Genomic DNA, 20,464 nt, shown 5'->3' with positions numbered 1-20,464 from the left:
ATAGGTTTAAATTGTCTAAAGAGAATTCTGCATTATAGCTATGATCAATGCCATTAGATTAAAGGAATTGTTCATAGGTCTCATGTTTCTTTGGTCTGGCTTTGCTATTTAATAGGGACAAGGCTGCTAGTGATGGAGAGAAGACACGTTGTCAGGGAAACCAAAACTAGGAATTATAAATACAAGATAATCAATAATAAACAATAAGTAAGGAACTTAGAACAAACAGCTTTACAAACAGAGTGGTTAGAATGTGGAACTTGCCACCACAGTGAATAGTTAATGTGAATAGTCAAAATGGAAAGTAATGAAGACAGGGCACGAGGCAGACAGGAACAGAAGATTCTGCTGACAAGATGAGATGAGAAAAAGTTGGGAGCACAAACCAGCATGACCCTGTGGGGCTGAACGATCTGCGAATTCTGAATAACAAGATCATTTCATACTTGCAGGAGAGTTGTTGAACTGGATTGTGATCTTTGGCAGATTATCCGCTGTGCACTGAATATCTTGTATTGCAAGTTACAGATGGTATCTAACTGTAAAGCAATTTTGTGCAAAAAAAAATTGCTTGCGCTCATAACTGGATTGAGATCAGTCAGGTTTGATCCTTAGCAGAGTTTCAAGATTGACATGCTTTCTGTCTGGAATGGATTTGAACGGCGGTTCTGCATGTGTTAGGATAAAGTCTGTCGCATTTTAGCACCCCGATGACTTCTCAAAGAGACCTTTAAACCCTTCAATGTGTGCTTCAATCGAATGCGGAATGAAAAGGTAAGAATATCTTTATCTCTGCTGAAGTCTAGTCCTCCTGCCAGGTTAACTAAATTTGATCTGGATTCAAATCCACATTTTGGAAACCTTGGAATTTGATACTATCCTGCTCGAACTGGCTTCCTACTCCCTAATCCTAAATGTAACTCTTGCCCCTTCCACCAAAAGGAAACAGGTTTGCTCTTCCGTACCTTGAGTCATGCACTTGGGCTTAAGGACATAACCACAGCTTCCATTGGAGCTAAACTTGGCCCTGTTTAGTTGCAGAACTCTTCCTTCAGACTGGTAGTTAAGTGCAACTGTAGGAAGATGGAGAGAGAAAGAGCATGAGAGCTGGAGCATTGCACACAACGTTTTACAATGTCTAACAAAGTAATCACAGTATTGATGGCAACAGAAAGGAGTTTGCTTTTGTAGGGAGTCAGAGAAAACTTGATGGCATTGCCAATTCTCATAGGAGACTGCTTAGAATTCCAACCAGATGATGCAAGAAAAGGGAACATTGCAATCTATTAAAAGATGTAATAATATATTGCAGCACTCCATCATTCTGACACATTAATGACATACTTCACATAAGTGGTTGTGAAGAATAAGGCAATGGCGGTTCGACACTGACCAGGACGGAATTGCAATGGGAGGATCATTCTGTAAAAACTAGGGTTTATTAACACCCCACTCTCAGCCTGTGTCATAGTGTCATGAAGCCACGGTAATAGAAATATTGATGTGAGGGAGCGGAGAGCTTCTCTGGAACATGGAAACAGGTGATAGCTGTTTTATTAACAATATATTTGCATCAATCACTTTCACAATGAGATGATTTCCAAAATAAATTATGTTTGTAAGTGGGAAGGCTCTCCCATTAAATTCTTTTGGAAAGGTTACAGTCTACAATCCTGTGTGACAGGTATACCATATGCTGGCACCTGACAGCTCCTATTGTTTTACCAACCTGCACCTCTGTGAGCAGCTGCTGAGACAGGAGGCAGATCAAATGCAGGGGCTGTCACTTCCACTGCAGCAGGGGACCAGAGATTCCTTTGGAAGGCCAGTCGTGAACCTGCTCTGCCATTTATTTTGAAGGTGACTGGCCTGTATCTGACCTGCATCTCGAGTGAACATCTGCTTCTGTTCAGAGACCGAATCCCACCACCCCCATCGCTCACAGAACAGCGCTTCGGAATTTATCTCCCCACCACTTTGTGATGATCGAGTCTGATGCCTCTCCCTGGATAGAACTTCACAATGCACTAGGCCAGAGCTGACCACTCAGACAAGGTACAGTTGTCAGGGAGACGGGAGGGGGTTTGTTTTGATTCCATACCTAACTGGCAGCCAGCATTCCAGAAGGGTTGAGGATTAAAGTTACTGGAGTCCACTCTGTAGGAGGATGGGTAGATGCGAGAGAGCTGCTGCTGGTTCATACGGACAAACTGCTGTGGCTTTTGCTGAAGGAGCTGATGGGTTTTCGTTTCACTGTACGAAGAGACCTGCCAACTGCACGACACTGTGAAACAAAGCAGGCAGAACCGAGATTATGGTGGTAATGTCACTGTGGTAATAACCCAGAGGCTCAGACCAACATCTCAGGCCCAAGGATTCAAATCCCACCACAATAGCTGCAGGATTTTAAATTCAAATTATTGACAAAGCTGGAATCGAAACCCAGTCTCAGTAGTAATAACGATGAAACTGCTGTCAATAGTCGTAAAATCCATCTGATTCATTCGCATTCTCTTGGGGACAGCTGGCCTATGTTTGATTCCAGACCCATAGCAATGTGGTTGAATCTGAAATGCCCTCTGAAATGGCTGACTGAGCCATTCAAATTGCAGGAAATTAGCGGTGGACAATAAATGTTAGCCTCGCTTATAATTCCAGCATCCCGTGACGGAATGAATTTCACAAAACAACAGAGAAATGGGAGGCACAATTAAGCAGGATTCCGCTGTATCCACTTAAAGAGGTAACGTTCCTCAAGAAGGACGTTTTCCCCAATTTTATGATTCTCTTCCCTTCTCTCAAAATGAATTCACAAACACATTCCGGGACCACTTGGGTGTCAATCACATCCCTCATATGTTAGCGAGTCTGTGACAACACAGTATCACAAGTAAGCCTGATCTTATCCTCAACTAAGCTGCAGGGACTCCCTTCAAATACTGAGATCACTCAAGAGTAACAGGCTTGCTGTCACAGAATGTTATAGCACAGGAAGATGTCAAAGCTTTCTCCTTTGAATATGATCCTTTGACTGAACATTCCTTTCTCTTCAACCAAGAGCACTGCAACAATTATAGCAGCTCAGTTGGCAACCCAGTGAGATTGCCTCTGCGTTTAAACTACACAGTTAGCAGGGCACTTAGTACATGAGCTGACAGTGTCAGTGGCTGATTTGGGAATGAGACAATTTACAGTCTGGCTTATTAAAATAAAGATCCAAAATAATCTTAATATAGGTGATTGTCCGGCTACTTTCATGAGAAACAAACTCAGGGTTGAGGAGGTTTCAGAATGTAGCCGTTTGGTACAGATCCTGGAAAATTGCTGACAAAAGGACACAACATTTTTCATCTTGCACTCATCAAAGAATACCAAACTTCAAAGGGAACAACAATTTAAACTGCATGAGAAACAGGGTGCTGAGTGATCAGGTTGTTGTCATGGAGAATGCGCCAGGGAACTGATGTTCCTCAAGGCTTTGTTCTTTCTGTTTGCAAAGGGCAGGGTCCTACATATTTATGATCTATGCAGCTTCTAGCAAGCCCTTAAACCAGGAAAACAATTTATTTTTCTCAGGGTCTTTCAAGAGACTAAAGAAAGTTCAGCCTTTGAATGCATGATATACACAGACACAAGGTGATCAATTCCACCACGTGACTGCCCAGTATGACAGGAGGAATGGTGCCACCTGACAAAGTGGGGATACAGATAAGAAATTGGAATTTGGTGCCCAAACCCTCCATACGCTCGAAAATGGATGTGCCTGAATTTCTACCTCATGTTACCTGCTCTCAAAACTGATTGACTTTGGAAGTGTTAGAATGGCAAGTCACTACAGCTCACCTTCAGAGTCAATATCATACATCCCGACCGACTTCGTATACTTGACCAGATCGGAGAGGGCCCGGGACAGTTTCATGGTCTTCTTCTGCCTGCTACTTCTGCCAAAAGAATAACATGGAAGAACTTTCATTTATATAGCGCCTTTCACAACTGCAGGATACAGCAAAATGCTTTGCAGACTGTGAAGGACTTGTACATTCTGTTGCTGTTGTAAGGAATCCTGCAGCTAATTTACACACAGCAAGTCCCCATGATAACAACGAGATGAATATTCAGTTCATGTGCTTTAATATCAGTGGCTGGAGGATAGATCATAGAATCCCTACAGTGTGGAAACAGGCCATTAGGCCCAACAAATCCACACCGACCCTCCAAAAAGTAACCCAATCCAGACTCATTCCTCTACATTTACATGAATACTTCACCTAACCTACACATCTCTGAACACTATGGGCCATTTAGCAAGTCCAATTCACCTAATCTACACATCTGTGGATTGTGGGAGGAAGCCCACGCAGACATAGGGAGAATGTGCAAACTCCACACAGACAGTTGCCCAAGGCTGGAATCAAACCTGGGTCCCTGGTGCTGTGAGGCAGCAATGCTAGCCACTATGCCACCCCAGATATTGGCTAGGGCAGTGGGAAAACTCCCATTTTTGTCTTTGAAGTAGTGCCATCGGATATTTTTACAATTACTTTAGAGAGGCCTCAATTTAACATCTCAATAAGTTCAATTCCACCCAAGCCATTTTATTAAGACAAAAGATGATACGCTTGGAACACAAAAGGTCATTCAGCCCATCAAACAAATTCCTCCTTCAACCTAGCTGGAACCAGGACCACACATCTCAGTTGCTGAGGAAAGATTTTGCAAAGTTCTTCACTGCCATCTCCTCACTCGAGTAAAGACAAAGCATTTCTAAATAAAGGTCACTTTTTTCGGATCTAGCAGTCTGCGTTACAGATCCTAAAACTTACCCTACTCAAACTGACAGACTGAAAACTCAGAGTGCTGTGAAATTGCTACTTCCAAGGCCAGTTCTTGGAACTGGCCCTTGCTGAGCTAAACTCTTTCTTGGGAGTGAACATTCACAACGTTATTTGGAGCCGGGTGCCTTTCCTAAGATTCAATGGCATGAGTCCATGAGCTGAGAAGGTTCCCCGTCCCATGACTGAGGAGTGAAAGAGAAATCATGTGGAAATGTTGGGACAAATCAGATTGAACACAACCACTGTGTTCCATTTCAATCATCTCTTGTTGCAGTCCTTGACCCTGTATTCTAATATTCATACATTATTTTCCAAATGGCCTAAGGTGTCAGAGCATATTGGGATCTGAGACAGTAGCATTTATCAAAAACCTTTTTAAACAGCTCATATGTAACACAACACAGGGCATTTTCTAAATGGAAGTGATCTTACCGATCAACTGAAGACAATCAGTCCAGTCTATTCAACCACATGTCTCTACGGTCTTATCCTTTTCAATGGGCATTGAAGAACGCATGAATTAGGAATGGGAGTAGGCCATTCTGCCCTCCTCAGAGAAAGTGAGGACTGCAGATGCTGGAAATCAGAGTCGAGAGTGGTGCTAGAAAAGCACAGCAGGTTAGGCAGCATCGAGCAGAAGTATCGACATTTCGGGCATCAGCCTTTCATCCTCTGCCCGAAATGTTGATTCTCCTGCTCTTCAGATGCTGCCTGACCCGCTATTCATTCAGCCCTTCTAGTCTGCACTACCATTCAAAAACGTCATGGCTGATCAGACTGTGGCATCCGGCCTACCCCAGTTAGCTTTGACTCCCTTGTTAGTCAGGAACCCATCTCAGCTTTCAAAGGGTAAACTGAGCTTGCTTTTACTGCTGTCTGGGGAAAAGAGTTCCAATGAATTGATATCCTTCTGAGATAAGTGAAATTGTTCCACAGTGGCTCAGTGGTTAGCACTGCTGCCTCACAGCACCAGGGTCCCAGGTTCAATTCCAACCTCGGGTGACTGTGTGGAGTTTGCACATTCTCCCCGTGTCTCGTGGGTTTTCTCTGGGTGTTCCGGTTTCCTCCCATAGTCCAAACATGTGCAGGTCAGGTGAATTGGCCAAGCTAAATTTCCCATACTGTTAGGTGCGTTACTCAGAAGGAAATGGGTCTGAGTGGGTTACCCTTTAGATGGTCGGTATGGACTGGTTAGGCCAAAGGGCCAGTTTCGACACTGTAGGGAATCTAATCTAAGCTCTATCTAAATGGGAGACTTGTTATTTTTAAACTGTATCCCCTAGTCCTAGTTTCTTCCATCAATCATCACTGTCCCAGTAGGGAGTTGCTCCTCTCAGCTCCCAGAGGACATGCTGAAAACAGGAAAGATTTACAGGGGTGCAGTGCAGGGGGAGGAATCTGAGATGGATTGGATAGCTCTGCCTAACAGCTTGCACAGACACAATGGACTAGATTGCGTTTTTGTGTGCAGTCGCTTGTGTTCAGTGGTCAGGAGCTGTCTGCAAAATCAGAGCTTCGGGCAATAGCATGTCACTTGACAGAGACTTTCTCAAACCGGACAGTGCTGTGACCAGATCCCCCACCTTGAGCTCCGCGACCAGTTCTGGTTGTTAAGGACGAAGATAGTGGAGATGTTCAGGGAAGAATCACAACTTTAATGCCTGATATCAAAGATCAGAGATATGAGCAGAGAGTGGAGGAACTTGGGATTTTCAGCTTTTTTAATGATGTGATTGAGAGGTGAAGGTAAATCTGATAAAGATAATTATAAAGGGGTAATGTAGCAATTTGCATGTTGGACTAATAATCTGGATGAACGTGAGTTTAAACTCTATTCACAGAAGAAATAGAAACAGGTTTAGGTCAGAGGGCCCCTTGAGTATACTCCACCTTTCAATAATCTGACATTGTTCTTAACATCACTTTCCTGCCTGTTCCCATAAATCCTACCTCCCGTATATTTCAATAATCTTTATTTATCAGGTTGAGAATTTTAATTCAGTTATAAACATTCTGGGAATATGAAACAAGGGATCCACAAAGCTGCCGGTCTGCCATCAAATGGTAATAGCTTCACTGACATCCTTCAGCAAAGGAAACCTGTCATCCCTCCTGAGTCTGGAAACAAATGTGACAATAAATAAATAAAGACCAGCAAGATATTTGGGTAATAAATACCAGCCTTGCCACTGTTGACCACAGATTAATTCATTCCTTTTTCAAAAAGAGAATGGAAAAAGTAAATCCAGACAGAGCTGTGAAATAAATTGCCAAAGGGACTCTGATAAAATAAAACTCAGAATCGGTATCAAAAAATGTCTTCATCCAACTAATAACGAGCATTTAGAATGATCATCCAGACGAAACGGTGGAGGTGAAAGACATGGAATCATTTAGGGGACAATTGGGTGTTGAAACTAAGACACATTTTTGGTGAATTAAGATTGACAGAATGGCCTTCGTGACCTGCAATTGACTAAGTGAGAGAGGTTAGCCTCAGATCTGGTTACCAAACTCTGGAAAACATGTTCAAATTACTGATATGTCAAACCACTTTCCAATAATTACTCTCCACGGGAGGTTCCTTGCCTCATCAATGTTGGGCACTAACAATCTCTCTGTGCAACTCCTTATACAGGACTCCTGTCACATACCTCATCACGTGCACTGTTGATCTACAAGCAGATGCTTGATGGTCGTGATCTTCCTCATCATCTTCTAAGCTCGATGACTTCTTCATCTTCACTGTCTTTTTCTGCAATAAACGATCCATTAACACTGGATTAACCTTTGGTTGGCTGAACAGGATGAACAGAACATTGATGCTACAATGCCTCTGGCACCTTCCTTTTGGAGGATTGGATGTTATTTCATTCTACAGGGACCATGCCACTCACAAGAGCATTGCCATTCTTTGTGCATGACCCTTGACATACACAAAGGAAGCTATTTGAATACGGTAGTCTTCATTGCCAAGATTGATTTTGCCCTCTCCAGATAAGCAACCATATTGAATATACAAGGCAATTGTTCCCCTCTCCAGATCAAAGAAGACCCATATGGTTAACTCCATTGACCCCCTACCCATCACACTACCAAAACCTGAACCTAGAAATTCTGGTTGGAATAGCTCAGCATGACTATGGATGATGCCTTTACCCACAGAGCCATTTGGAAGGATCATACAGAGTTATTGAATGCTCTTCGAGTAAACAACTTCTCCACTGTGTGGATGTGTGGTTGCATCCTATTCCAGGAGCCATTTCCATTTCCACACATTATCTCAGTCATATCATCCTGGCTGGACACCATCGAATAGAAAAAGATGAACACAATACTTGCATTAATATAGATTCTGTCATGTCCTGAGAACACCTCAGTGTGCACAGTCACTTAAGCACTTCTGAAAGTGTCAACAACTTGGAAATAAGGCAGTCACTTTTGGCACAGAAGCATCCAGAAATAGCATTGTGAAATGAACAGATTGTTGTTTTATTCATGATAGCTGTTGTGGAATATATTTTGTCCAGGACGTTGGGGTGAACCTTCTGCCCTTTCAATATACCATGGATTTATTTTTCAATGTCAATCTGAGATGGCAGATGGGGTCTCAGTTTAATGTCTCACTTAAAAGGCAAGCCTTGAACTGTACTTCAATTGGAGAGTTAGCCTAGATCAAATGCTCAGTCCCTAGTGTTACACTGAAACCCATAACCTTAATGCCAGAGTGATACCCACAGAGCTGTCGATATTTTCAAATCAACCTGTTCAGAAATGTTACTACGCAACTTCAGAATGGGTCAGACTTGAACCCAGGGTTGCTGGCTCAGAGCTAAGGGTCACACTAAGCCACAGATAGTTTCTAAGTGACCTGCACAGAAATGCAATGACAGCCCTTTATGGCAGGTGGGACTCGAAGCTGACCCTCCTAGTCCAGAGGTGGGGAGATATTTTGAATGAAACTGTTCAGATATAGAGTCATAGAACTGTGCTGCACGGAAACAGACCTCTCCGTCCAACTCGTCTATGCCGACCTGATTTCACAAAATAAATCCAGTCCCATTTGCCAGCATTTGGCCCTAAACTCTTTCTATTCATATATCCATCCAAATGCCTTTTACATGTTGTAAGTTTCCCTGCCTTCAACACTTCCTCTGGCAGCTTCTTCCATACACGCACCACACTCTGTGTGAAAAACTGCCCCTAAAGTCCCTTTTAAACCTTAAACCTATGGCCTCTAGTTTTGGACTTTCCTACCCAGGGAGAACGACCTTGGCTATTCACCCTATCCATGCCCCTTATGATTTTATAATCCTCTCTGAGGTCACCCCTCAGCCTCCAACGGTCCAGGGGAAACGGTCCCAGCCTATGCTCTGAAACATTTCTGGAGCAGGTGGAACATAAAACTAGGCCTTCTGGCTCAGAGGCAGGGACATTACCACTGCACCAAAGAGACCTCACATTGAGCCATGGCTGATACCTCATAATTGACCCACCTAACTGGCAGAGGTCATACTGAAACTCCATGGTAATTAACCTGTCAGTTTGGACGAGCTGCTCTGAAACTGCTCTATCAGTTCCTCTCTTTACAGCATAAAGTCTCAGCCAAAGAGTTCCATCTGTAAGCTAACTCTGCACCATCCCAATAGCACCAATCCCCACTGACCTTACGCTTGGAGAAGCTGCCAATGAAAGACCGGCTGTGCCTCTTGTTACTTGTCAGATCTTCTCCAGAATCAGTCCCATCTTCAGCTTTACTCTGACAGGGGAAGAGATACAGGCACACAGACAAAATAGAGACAAATACACAGAGAGATACACAAAGAGGGAATCAACATATACAGAGAGTGAACCAGGGAGAGAGAGAGAGAGAGAGAGAGAGACAAATATACAGGCAGAAAGCAACCAGAGCGGAAGAGACACAGGCAGATAGCGCGATACACAAACATAAAGTGAACCAGAGAGAGACACAACCAGAGAAACAGAGAGAGAATCACAAAAGAGGAACCACAGAGTGAACCAGAGTGAGACAGCAGTAGGTGCACATGCAAGGAAGAGAACAAAACATGATTACACATGATTAAAGAAATGCATGGTGTTATTCATGCAAAGAAACAGAAATGAAGACATTATTAGAAAAAAGCAGGGAAAGGCACACAGACAGCAGAAAATCATATGGAGAATCAGAAAGAGACAGAAACAAAGAGAGACAGACCGGAGAACAAAATGGGAAAGAATTCAAAGGTTAGGCAATGAACTGTATCTTCTAAAATAATAAGTTAAAATAATATAAATTACAGCCAGAGTGACACAGTTTCTGTTCGCAATTTGTCCACCCCTTGCATTTTAATCACCTCAGGGATGTGCAAAGCTTGGGAGATTAAAATATGCATTCCTACTTTGAATCCAACAGAAGCATTGAGGCTTTCAGCTGAGGCTATGTACAACACTGTGGTGCCAGCAGTCTGAACGTTATCGCCCTGACAATGCTTCTCATCCACTGTACCAGAGCAACACTTGTCTGGCATCTGAAAAAAGCCAACAGACATACAGACGCTACACAGAAATGGGACAAAGGTGCTCAGGATCATTAAATTCTACCATGGAGTTCACACTTAGACGGTATCTTTCATGACACCAGACATCCCACAGTGAGCAGGGAAGTACTTTTCAATCTGGTCCCTGTTGTAATGTAGGAAATGTTGTTGCTAATTTGCACACAGCAAGTTCCCACAAAAAAGATGTGAAAAATCATTTTTCTGAAGTGTTAAGAGGAAAGTGAAAGATGAATTTTTAAAACGTATATTTTGTGTAATGTGAAATGCTTAGGATATATGTTTCTAAATATGGAAGTACTTTCATATGACTTTGCCAAAATTTAGCTGACCTTGTTTGAAAATCTAATTTTTAATGATGTTATCCTCGCCGAATATTGGTGCAGACACCAGGGATGACTTGTCTGCTCTTCTCGGATGAAGTGCCATGGGACCTTTCATGTTCGTTTGAGAGGTGACGGGGCTTGGAAAATGGCATCTCCAACAATGCCACACTGGAGTGAAGGACATGACTTCTGTGTTCAAGTCAGTGGAGTGCGACTATGAACCCGTAGTTATCTAACTCAGAGACAGAACTGCTCCCCTTGAAGGCACAGTTGAATGCTAAGAGTTAAGATTGCAAAAGAGTTTGACAGGTTATCCACAGAGAAGATGTTTTCATTAGTGGAGGAATTCAAAACTAAGGGCTTTAAACATAAGCTAGCCATGAATAAAATTAATAAGGAGTTGAAGAGAAATTCATTTTACTTAAGACAGGGGCGAGAATGTGGAACTCATTAGCACAGGGAGTGGTTGAGGAAAACAGCATGGAAGCATTTAAGGGGAATTCAGAGAAGCATGAGGCAGACACAATTAAAAAAAAATACGTTGCCCGAATGAGGTATGGGAGCATAAATATGCATGGACCTGTTGGGCTATAATAGTCTGTTTTGGTTCTTTAAATTCTACGTTTAAAAAGCCTTCAGTCTCTGCCGTGTCTCCCTGATGCTGCAGCGCAAACTAGAGCCGGTTCTGACAGCACCACAATGTGCTGTGGAGGATTTGTCAAGGCTGCCTGGCTCCTCACTGTCTCGCTTGCTTCCCTTCAGTCTCCAGGGTCTCAGATCAACCCAGTCTTCGTCATGTATTAAATCCAGCACAATCACAGTCTCGCACGACTCCTGCTGAGCAGTGGCTGGACTTAAAGTTCCATTATAGCCCCGGTTCCCATTACTTCCCATCATGTCTGGTCAAGCTGCAGTAAGGCTTATTTATTGGTTTCATTTGATTTTGTAGGTAATGCTCACAAAGTAACAATCATTGTCCGTATTTGTTTCTCCCAAGGGAGATTCAATCGTGTTGTGGGTTCAAATCTGATGTAAAAGAGGCTTTGAATACAAAATCCAGTCTGACATTCCCTGTGCTGGGACTGAGGTAATGCTGCACTGTTGGAAGTTCCCTCTGTGAACTTGAGATTTTGCAGACAACTTTTCAATTCAGAGACATGATTATGCCGACCTATAGCTGCCACAATAACAAGTGTTACTGTGGAGGCCAAGTCATTGAGTATCTTTAAGGCAGAGATAGACAGGTTCTTGATCAAGGGGATCAAGGGTTACAGGGAGAAGGCAAGAGAATAGGGTTGAGGAAGGGAGTAGGCTCTATGGACCAAATTGACTAATTCTGCTCCTATGTCTTCTGCTCCTATCCCTTGGAGACTACCTTGTACTCTTCTCAGGTTATTTTCCTGTCAGTCATAAAGACAAGGGACAATCAACTTACCACAGACTTTTCCACTGCAGACGTGGACCCAGGGGTGAGAATGTGGACGTCCCTGCATTTCTGCTGTTGAGAGAGAGAAAAGTTCACATGAGTCAAAAAAGGGTTGGATGTACTCACGCTAACTCAAATGAATCATCTTAAATCTGTGATTGAAAGATCTTTGCTATCCATATCAAAGGCAGGTGAATAGAGTTAAGGTGCAGATCATCCATAATCTCATTGAAGGGTGGAACAGGTTCCATGGCCTTCTCTCATTCCTCTGAGGGCAGACAATCGTTGCAAATAGCTGTAACAGCCAACTCAGCATTAATCACACACAAGAGTGAAGAACAGAGTCTGTTCACGTAAGTCTCACACGCACACTGAAGGTTGCAGAATAGCAGTGCATTTCAGCCAGTGCTTTCCATGCTGTGTTAATGCCCCCTCCAAAAGGTGACACCTCTGATGCTGCTGGCCCAGCTCAGTCCTTCCCTCTAGAGAAAGATATAGGACCGGAACAGTCTGGATTTTTCTAGCAAAGATCTTGGACAGCAATCAGCTGTACAGTCAGTGCAGTGGGTAAGGAGGAACTGTTTACAGACAATAGAGGGGTCTAATATTCCAGAGGGATTTGCTCCCCCAATTAATGGGAAATCAGAAGGGTTTTGCCACTGCCTCAAACTTGCTGCAAAATGAGTTTGGCTTAATTGCACATACTTTATTGTCCTCTCTGATCGATCTGAGTCAGATCTCAACTTGAAAGGACTGGGTGACATACCCCAATGTCTGTAGTACTGTTCTGGAAATAACATGGAGGATAGTGCAAGTCTGGAACACAGTCCCTCACTATTGGATGATAAGGTACAGGGTGATGAGGGAAGGGGAGGATGGAATTTTCTACATGCCTTTTCTCTGGAATTTCTGCAACTTGTCACCAGTCAGTACCGAGGCCAAGTGCAACATTCCCACAAATTCAAAAAATATGCTGCAACCAACAGCACTGTAGTTACTAATGGAGGTTTCAATCCTTCTCAAACACAATTTACACTGACTTATCCCACAGTATCACAGCACTGTTTCTGATCACAGACATAAAAACATCATGGCCTGAGCAACTTTACCTTTCAATCCAGTTAATTCAGGTCAACTCCTTTTCTGCATCACTGCATTTGCTCTTTATTTCCAATCCAGCACTGACTGGCGCTTTGACCAGGCTATACTCCCATTTACTATTGATGGACAATGCTCTCACCCATTAATGTTATGAATAATAAGAGGAGAGTGGGAAGGAGTGGCTAAGCTACACACACAAGCACAACAACTTGTCATCTCCCATTCTATCCTTACTTGGGATGACCTTTCACATCATCCTTTTAGCCTTCTTGGTCTCTACTCAGCACCTTCACAGGTCGATGTGAGCTCAGCCTCACTAAATGTTGCTGTCTGGAGTGCACTCATAACCTGGGTGATGGCTGGCACTGAGTTGGGCCCTTACCAAGAGAGAAGATAGCATCTGTTGCAGCCTGGAGGCTTCTCTAGAGGTGCATTGGCCTGGAGATACACTGAACAAGCTGGTATCATTCAGGATACCTCCCTTTGTAATCTTCAGATGGAGCAGAACCATGCTTCCCTGCTAGACAGGGAGGTCAAGAATACTAAATACCAGGTCAACAGCACAGCAGCCTGGGGAAAGGATATCCCTGCTGCTGCACTGCACATGGAGATATCATCATCACAGGCCTCTCATCTCCAAGTTTACAACTAAAAATGTACTAGGACAACCTGTCCCTGTGTGTATAGGTCAGCCACTCCTCACCACTCTCCTCTTATTATTCATAACATTAACGGCAGAGAGCATTGTCCATCAATAGTAAATGGGAGTATAGCCTGCTCAAAGTGCCAGTCAGTGCTGCTGGAGATACAAACGCTGAGTGAGTGTCAACCAGGCCCACCCATTATCACCATCACCATAGGGTCTACTGCCCACAGTGGGAAGCTCAGCCATTCAGAGCAGACCAGGCCATGCTACCAGGGCAGCTGCCAGTTCCCCTATTTCATCCACTTAACATCCCTCACATCTGGAGATAAAGCTGTCCAGTCTGGACAGTAGACAGACAAGCTAAACTCTGTATAGGGGGTCAAGTATAAAACGCCAGATGATGGCTGCTCTCCAACTCGAGAACTGAAACATTCCAGGTCACTTGCTGGCCCTTTCTCTGACCAACTTCAGGTCAGCACTCTCGGGAGTAACAAGAAACACAAAAATATTGGGAAAAGGTGGGTTAGGCCTCCCTTCGATTTACCAGCCCCTCAGTATTGACATGGAGACTCCAGGAATCAAAGATCAATGACCAAAAATCTCGGAACAAAAATTACAGGGGGGCATTTTTAATAAAAGATTTTTTTTTACATTTTCTTTGAATTATTTTCTTATTAGCTATGAAAATATTGGCGATGGTGAGGTGCAGCTGTCTGATTGGCCATAGTGGCTGGAGACAGAAAGGCACACGACAAAGCTTCCAAGAACATGACTAGCTAGAGTCGGGAACCTTCTCTATCTCTGATACGATATTCTACCCACACGTTTCCTAATGACAACTGCCAAGCGTTGTTGAAGAACCATTGAACCTGCTACAATTGTAATTCAAAATCCCCAAGGCCAAGCCTGTTGATTATAATTACAACGAATACTAAACAGAGGTGGATGAGCTTAAGGTGTTGTATGTTAAAGCTCATTTCAGCTTTAATAAAACACATCATTTGAATTGTAATTGCTGATCTTATCGTTTCAATTAGAACTTTGTGCAGCTTGTCGAAGCTTGTGTTGTGAATTGCCCTGTAATTACTGATAAGTGAGCTCAGAAAAAGCAAAACATCATTTGTGAATGCTAAAGGATAGGATTAAAGTGGTGTTTAAAATGTTAAAAGGATTTGACAGAGGAGATAGAGAGCAAGTAATTCCTCTGGTAGAGTGTCAAGAACCAGGGATACGATTTGAAACTTAGAATGGGGCCTTTCAGAAAGTAATCCAGGAAGGATTTTTTTCACACAAAGTGTGGTTGAAATCCAAAACTCTCTCCCATAGGGGACTCTTGCCCTTCAGCACAGCACTGTCTGGATGTTGAGTCCTTCGTCTCTGGAGTAGACTTGTAACTTCCTAACTCCAAAGGAGCCCATGAACCAATATTTTGATCAGCTGATAATTGATTTATCTTTTTAAAGCTGTACCTGAAATTGCAAACTCATTCACTCAGTCAGAAGGATAAGTACAAAGTTTAAGCTCGGGCTCAATCCCTAAGTTGTTGTTTAAAGGATGTTTCTATTTAATAATAACTCATGGCTTCTATTGTGAAGGTAAAAACAAGGACTGCAGATGCTGGAAACCAGAGTCTAGATTAGAGTGGTGCTGGAAAAGCACAGCAGGTCAGGCAGCATCCGAGGAGCAGGAAAATCGACATTTCAGGCAAAAGTCCTTCATCAGGAATAGGGGCAGGGTGCCTGCAGAGTGGAGAGATAAATGAGAGGGGGGTGTGGGTGGGGGAAAAGTAGCATAGAGTACAATAGGTGAATGGGGGTGGGGATGGAGGCAATAGGTCAGAGAGGAGGGTGGGGGAAGGTAGCAAAGAGTACAATAGGTGAATGGGGGTGGGGATGAAGGTGATAGGTCAGAGAGTAGGGTGGAGTGGATAGGTGGGAAGGAAGATTGGCAGGTAGGACAAGTCATGGGGACAGTGCTGAGCTGGCGAATCTGTTTCAGGACACGGTTGTAAGAGCTTAAGAGCAGAGGAGATGACCTGGGGGTTGCAGGGAGAGAGAGAGACTCACTGAGATTCTTGTAGTTTTCCTCCTCCCTCTACAAGAGTCTCCCCTCAACATGTACGGGACAGAGCAAATCCACAAACTCCCCTCAACATGTACAGGACAGAGCAAATCCACAAACTCCCCTCAACATGCACAGGACAGGGCAAATCCACAAACTCCCCTCAACATGTACAAGACAGAGCAAATACACAAACTCCCCTCAACATACACAGGACAGAGCAAATACACAAACTCCCCTCAACATGTACGGGACAGAGCAAATACACAAACTCTCCTCAACATGCACAGGACAGGGAAAATACACAAACTCCCCTCAACATGTATGGGACAGAGCAATATTCAAACTCCCCTCAACATGTACAGGACAGAGCAAATACACAAACTCCCCTCAACATGTATGAGACAGAGCAATATTCAAGCTCCCCTCAACATGTACAGGACAGAGCAAATACACAAACTCCCCTCAACATGTATGGGACAGAGCAATATTCAAACTCCCCTCAACATGCACAGGACAGGGCAAATCCACAAACTCCCCTCAACATGCACAGGACAGGGCAAATCCACAAACTCCCCTCAACATGCACAGGACAGGGAAAATACACAAACTCCCCTCAACATGTATGGGACAGAGCAATATTCAAACTCCCCTCAACATGTACAGGACAGGGCAAATCCACAAACTCCCCTCAACATGTACGGGACAGAGCAAATACACAAACTCTCCTCAACATGCACAGGACAGGGAAAATACACAAACTCCCCTCAACATGTATGGGACAGAGCAATATTCAAACTCCCCTCAACATGTACGGGACAGAGCAATATTCAAGCTCCCCTCAACATGTACAGGACAGAGCAAATACACAAACTCCCCTCAACATGTATGAGACAGAGCAATATTCAAGCTCCCCTCAACATGTACAGGACAGAGCAAATACACAAACTCCCCTCAACATGTATGGGACAGAGCAATATTCAAACTCCCCTCAACATGCACAGGACAGGGCAAATACACAAACTCCCCTCAACATGCACAGGACAGGGCAAATCCACAAACTCCCCTCAACATGCACAGGACAGAGCAAATCCACAAACTCCCCTCAACATGTACGGGACAGAGCAAATACACAAACTCCCCTCAACATGTACGGGACAGAGCAAATCCACAAACTCCCCTCAACATGCACAGGACAGGGCAAATACACAAACTCCCCTCAACATGTACGGGACAGAGCAAATCCACAAACTCCCCTCAACATGTACAGGACAGGGCAAATCCACAAACTCCCCTCAACATGTACGGGACAGAGCAAATCCACAAACTCCCCTCAACATGTACGGGACAGAGCAAATCCACAAACTCCCCTCAACATGTACGGGACAGAGCAAATCCACAAACTCCCCTCAACATGCACAGGACAGAGCAAATACACAAACTCCCCTCAACATGTACGGGACAGAGCAAATCCACAAACTCCCCTCAACATGCACAGGACAGGGCAAATACACAAACTCCCCTCAACATGTACGGGACAGAGCAAATCCACAAACTCCCCTCAACATGTACAGGACAGAGCAAATCCACAAACTCCCCTCAACATGCACAGGACAGGGCAAATCCACAAACTCCCCTCAACATGCACAGGACAGGGCAAATCCACAAACTCCCCTCAACATGCACAGGACAGAGCAAATCCACAAACTCCCCTCAACATGCACAGGACAGAGCAAATCCACAAACTCCCCTCAACATGCACAGGACAGAGCAAATCCACAAACTCCCCTCAACATGCACAGGACAGGGCAATACACAAACTCCCCTCAACATGCACAGGACAGGGCAAATCCACAAACTCCCCTCAACATGCACAGGACAGGGCAATACACAAACTCCCCTCAACATGTACAGGACAGAGCAATACACAAACTCAATACAACATGAATAGGACAGGGTAAATACACAAACCCAACATAACATGTATAGCAAACTCAATACAACATGTATAGGACAGGGCAAATACATAACCACACCCCATCAAACCGTTGACATTTCCAAGACAGGGCAAATCCACTCCCCAATCTCTGATGTGTACAGGACAGTCAGGGACTGACCATAACTACTCAATATATACAGGACTGGTCAAATATACAAAAACCACACACTCTCTCTCTCTGATGGCTTCAAAAAAAACACAAATCATGGAATCATCTCTGATGTGTACTGGACAATTCAATTATATTCCCCCTGCCCCATATTAATCCAAGCATCGGGGTTCACGATTTCAGAAGGACATCCCCCTCTGAGTCTTATTTCTGCTCTTCCTCCATGTTCCCATAGTCATTGCTGTAAGTCAACTGATACGAGACAGAGAAGAAGTACTATTACAGCTTTGTTGTGTGAATGGAATGGAATTTCTCAACTAAATCACACATGTATTGCAGGACATTATGCTCAGTGTCAACATTCCTGTCCTCACTGAGTTACAATGGTTCCTGATCCCACAATATTTATATTCTTTTATATCCCTCCCTAATCCAGTAATCTCCTCCAACTATACAATCTCAGAATTACTTCATGCCCGCGGTCACTACTTTCATTTCACTATTGGTGGTTGTGCACTCAGCTGCCTAGACACTAAGACTCTGGGACTGAGCTCTGAACCTTTTCACCTCTCTTCTCCTTTCAGAGGCTCATCAACACCTACCTCCTTAACAAATGTTTTGGTGACCATTTCATAGTACTCTCTTTTTTGATTTAGTATCCATCCTTTCTTAATGACATGCCTCTGACCATCTTGTCTAATGTAAAAGCAAGTTGTTGTTTTGCCGTTGTTATACAATAGAAATAGTTTATTCTTAAATCATTATGATACAATCATGACACAGTGAGGGAGATCCACATAACCCCAGAATTACTGGATGCCATTGTAAAATCTGCCAACAATGCCATTTCAAGTTCTGAAGAGGGATTGTATTGACTGTGAGAAGTTTAGACGCTGCCGAGTTTCTCTAGCATTTTTAGTGTTTGTTTTGGATTTCCAGCATCAGCAGTATTATAACTTCTTTTGTCAGCCATGCTTTAGCAAAATTCCAAATTAATTTTCATACTAAATGTATATACTTTGAGACTTATAGTTTATTTCTATGCTTATTTGTTGCCATTAATATAATTTAGTATAATTTCCGAATCTACCTTAACTAACTTGTCTCTCAAGTCTTTGCAACTGACTTTGTTTAATTGACTGATTATTTTTTCAGACTGAACCATGTTACTCACAAACTTGATATGAAATGTTATTATATTATGATTGCTCATCCACAGCGTATCCTTAACCAAAAGATTAATAATTAACCCTGTCTCGTTACACAATGCTGGACGTGAAATAGCCTGTTCCCCAGTTGCTTCTTTAAAAGATTTTTCTGCAAAACTCTCAAATGTATTTCCCATTCTTGTGTTTTATGCTATTCCTGCCAATCTGACATGCAGACAGAATTTACAATGATATTCACAGTTTCCAATGACCCATTTCAATTGAATAATATTATTGGCAATTATTATTTAATAAAAACTATCACAAGGAACTTTACAGGAGCAATTGCAACATTCAGAAATAGGTAATTAAAGCTTGTTGAAAAATGCAGGATTGAAAGAGGGTTTTAAAGAAGAAGAAAGAGAGAGACAGGCAGAAAGGAATCTAGGAATTTCAAAGCCTTAGAGGCTAGGCATATCCACCAATGGTAAAGTGATAGTAAACAGAGGTGTATAAGAAGCCAGAATTGGAAGAACACAGAGATCTTAAAGGGTTGTAAGCTTGCAAGCTGTTACTAACAGTCAGAGATGAGATTTCCTGCAGGTGGTGCTTGAATTTATTATTGCCAGTGACACAAACAGGGCAATGGAAATACACCATGTATTTTGCACCAAGTATGAGTTTCTGCTGATTAGTCCTAGTGCTTACAAACAATCTCACCTAACAGCCAATCTCACCTAACAGCCAATCTCACCTAACCTCACTCTTGGTTTGGGATTCACCTCAGATGCCAATGGGAAATATTTCAGGATGGGACAACTCACAGATCCTGTGTTAAAGTGAATGGACTTTGGGAACTGAAATCAAAAGAGTGACTTGCATTTCTTTAACAACTTGCACATCATTCCAATGTGTTTTACAGACAATAAAGTACTTTATGAAGTGTAGTCCGTGTTATAATGTAGAAAACATGGCACCTACTTTGCACAGAAAGGTCCTGCTAGGATCAATATGATAATGTCTGGATAATCTGTTTTTTGTGATGTCGATTGAATGGTAAAGACTGGGCAGACCATCAGGAGAGATACATCCAGCTCTTCATAGAAATTGTGTCATGGAATCTCCCACATCCATCTGAGTGGGAAAATAAGCTGTAAGACAGCCCCTTTGATAGGACATCATCTCCATCATTATTGGCTTGGGACACACTGCCAAGAGTTTGTGCTCAAATGTCCGATGTGAATCCATCATTTTCTAA

General features: G+C 43.1%; 1 protein-coding gene across 4 annotated transcripts in view; it reads right to left on the bottom strand.

Annotated features, from left to right (window-relative positions):
• The window catches only part of plch2a (phospholipase C, eta 2a), a 155,159-nt gene that overhangs the window by 48,438 nt on the left and 86,257 nt on the right, over positions 1–20,464 (bottom strand). For 3 of the 4 annotated variants that reach the window (XM_072586297.1, XM_072586294.1, XM_072586296.1), the window contains 6 exons: positions 12,152–12,214; positions 9,502–9,594; positions 7,490–7,590; positions 3,844–3,941; positions 2,102–2,284; positions 966–1,073 (listed from right to left, as the gene is read on the bottom strand). In XM_072586297.1, the coding sequence (XP_072442398.1) occupies positions 966–1,073; positions 2,102–2,284; positions 3,844–3,941; positions 7,490–7,590; positions 9,502–9,594; positions 12,152–12,214 (646 nt within the window). The remainder of the gene's footprint in view (positions 1–965; positions 1,074–2,101; positions 2,285–3,843; positions 3,942–7,489; positions 7,591–9,501; positions 9,595–12,151; positions 12,215–20,464) is intronic. The other variant, XM_072586295.1, reaches the window with a different exon arrangement.

The sequence above is a fragment of the Chiloscyllium punctatum genome, chromosome 16 (genome assembly GCF_047496795.1).
Source record: "Chiloscyllium punctatum isolate Juve2018m chromosome 16, sChiPun1.3, whole genome shotgun sequence".
NCBI lineage: Eukaryota > Metazoa > Chordata > Chondrichthyes > Orectolobiformes > Hemiscylliidae > Chiloscyllium > Chiloscyllium punctatum.
The sequence above is the reverse complement of the archived record's forward strand: the minus strand, read 5'-3'. Positions and strand labels throughout refer to the sequence as shown.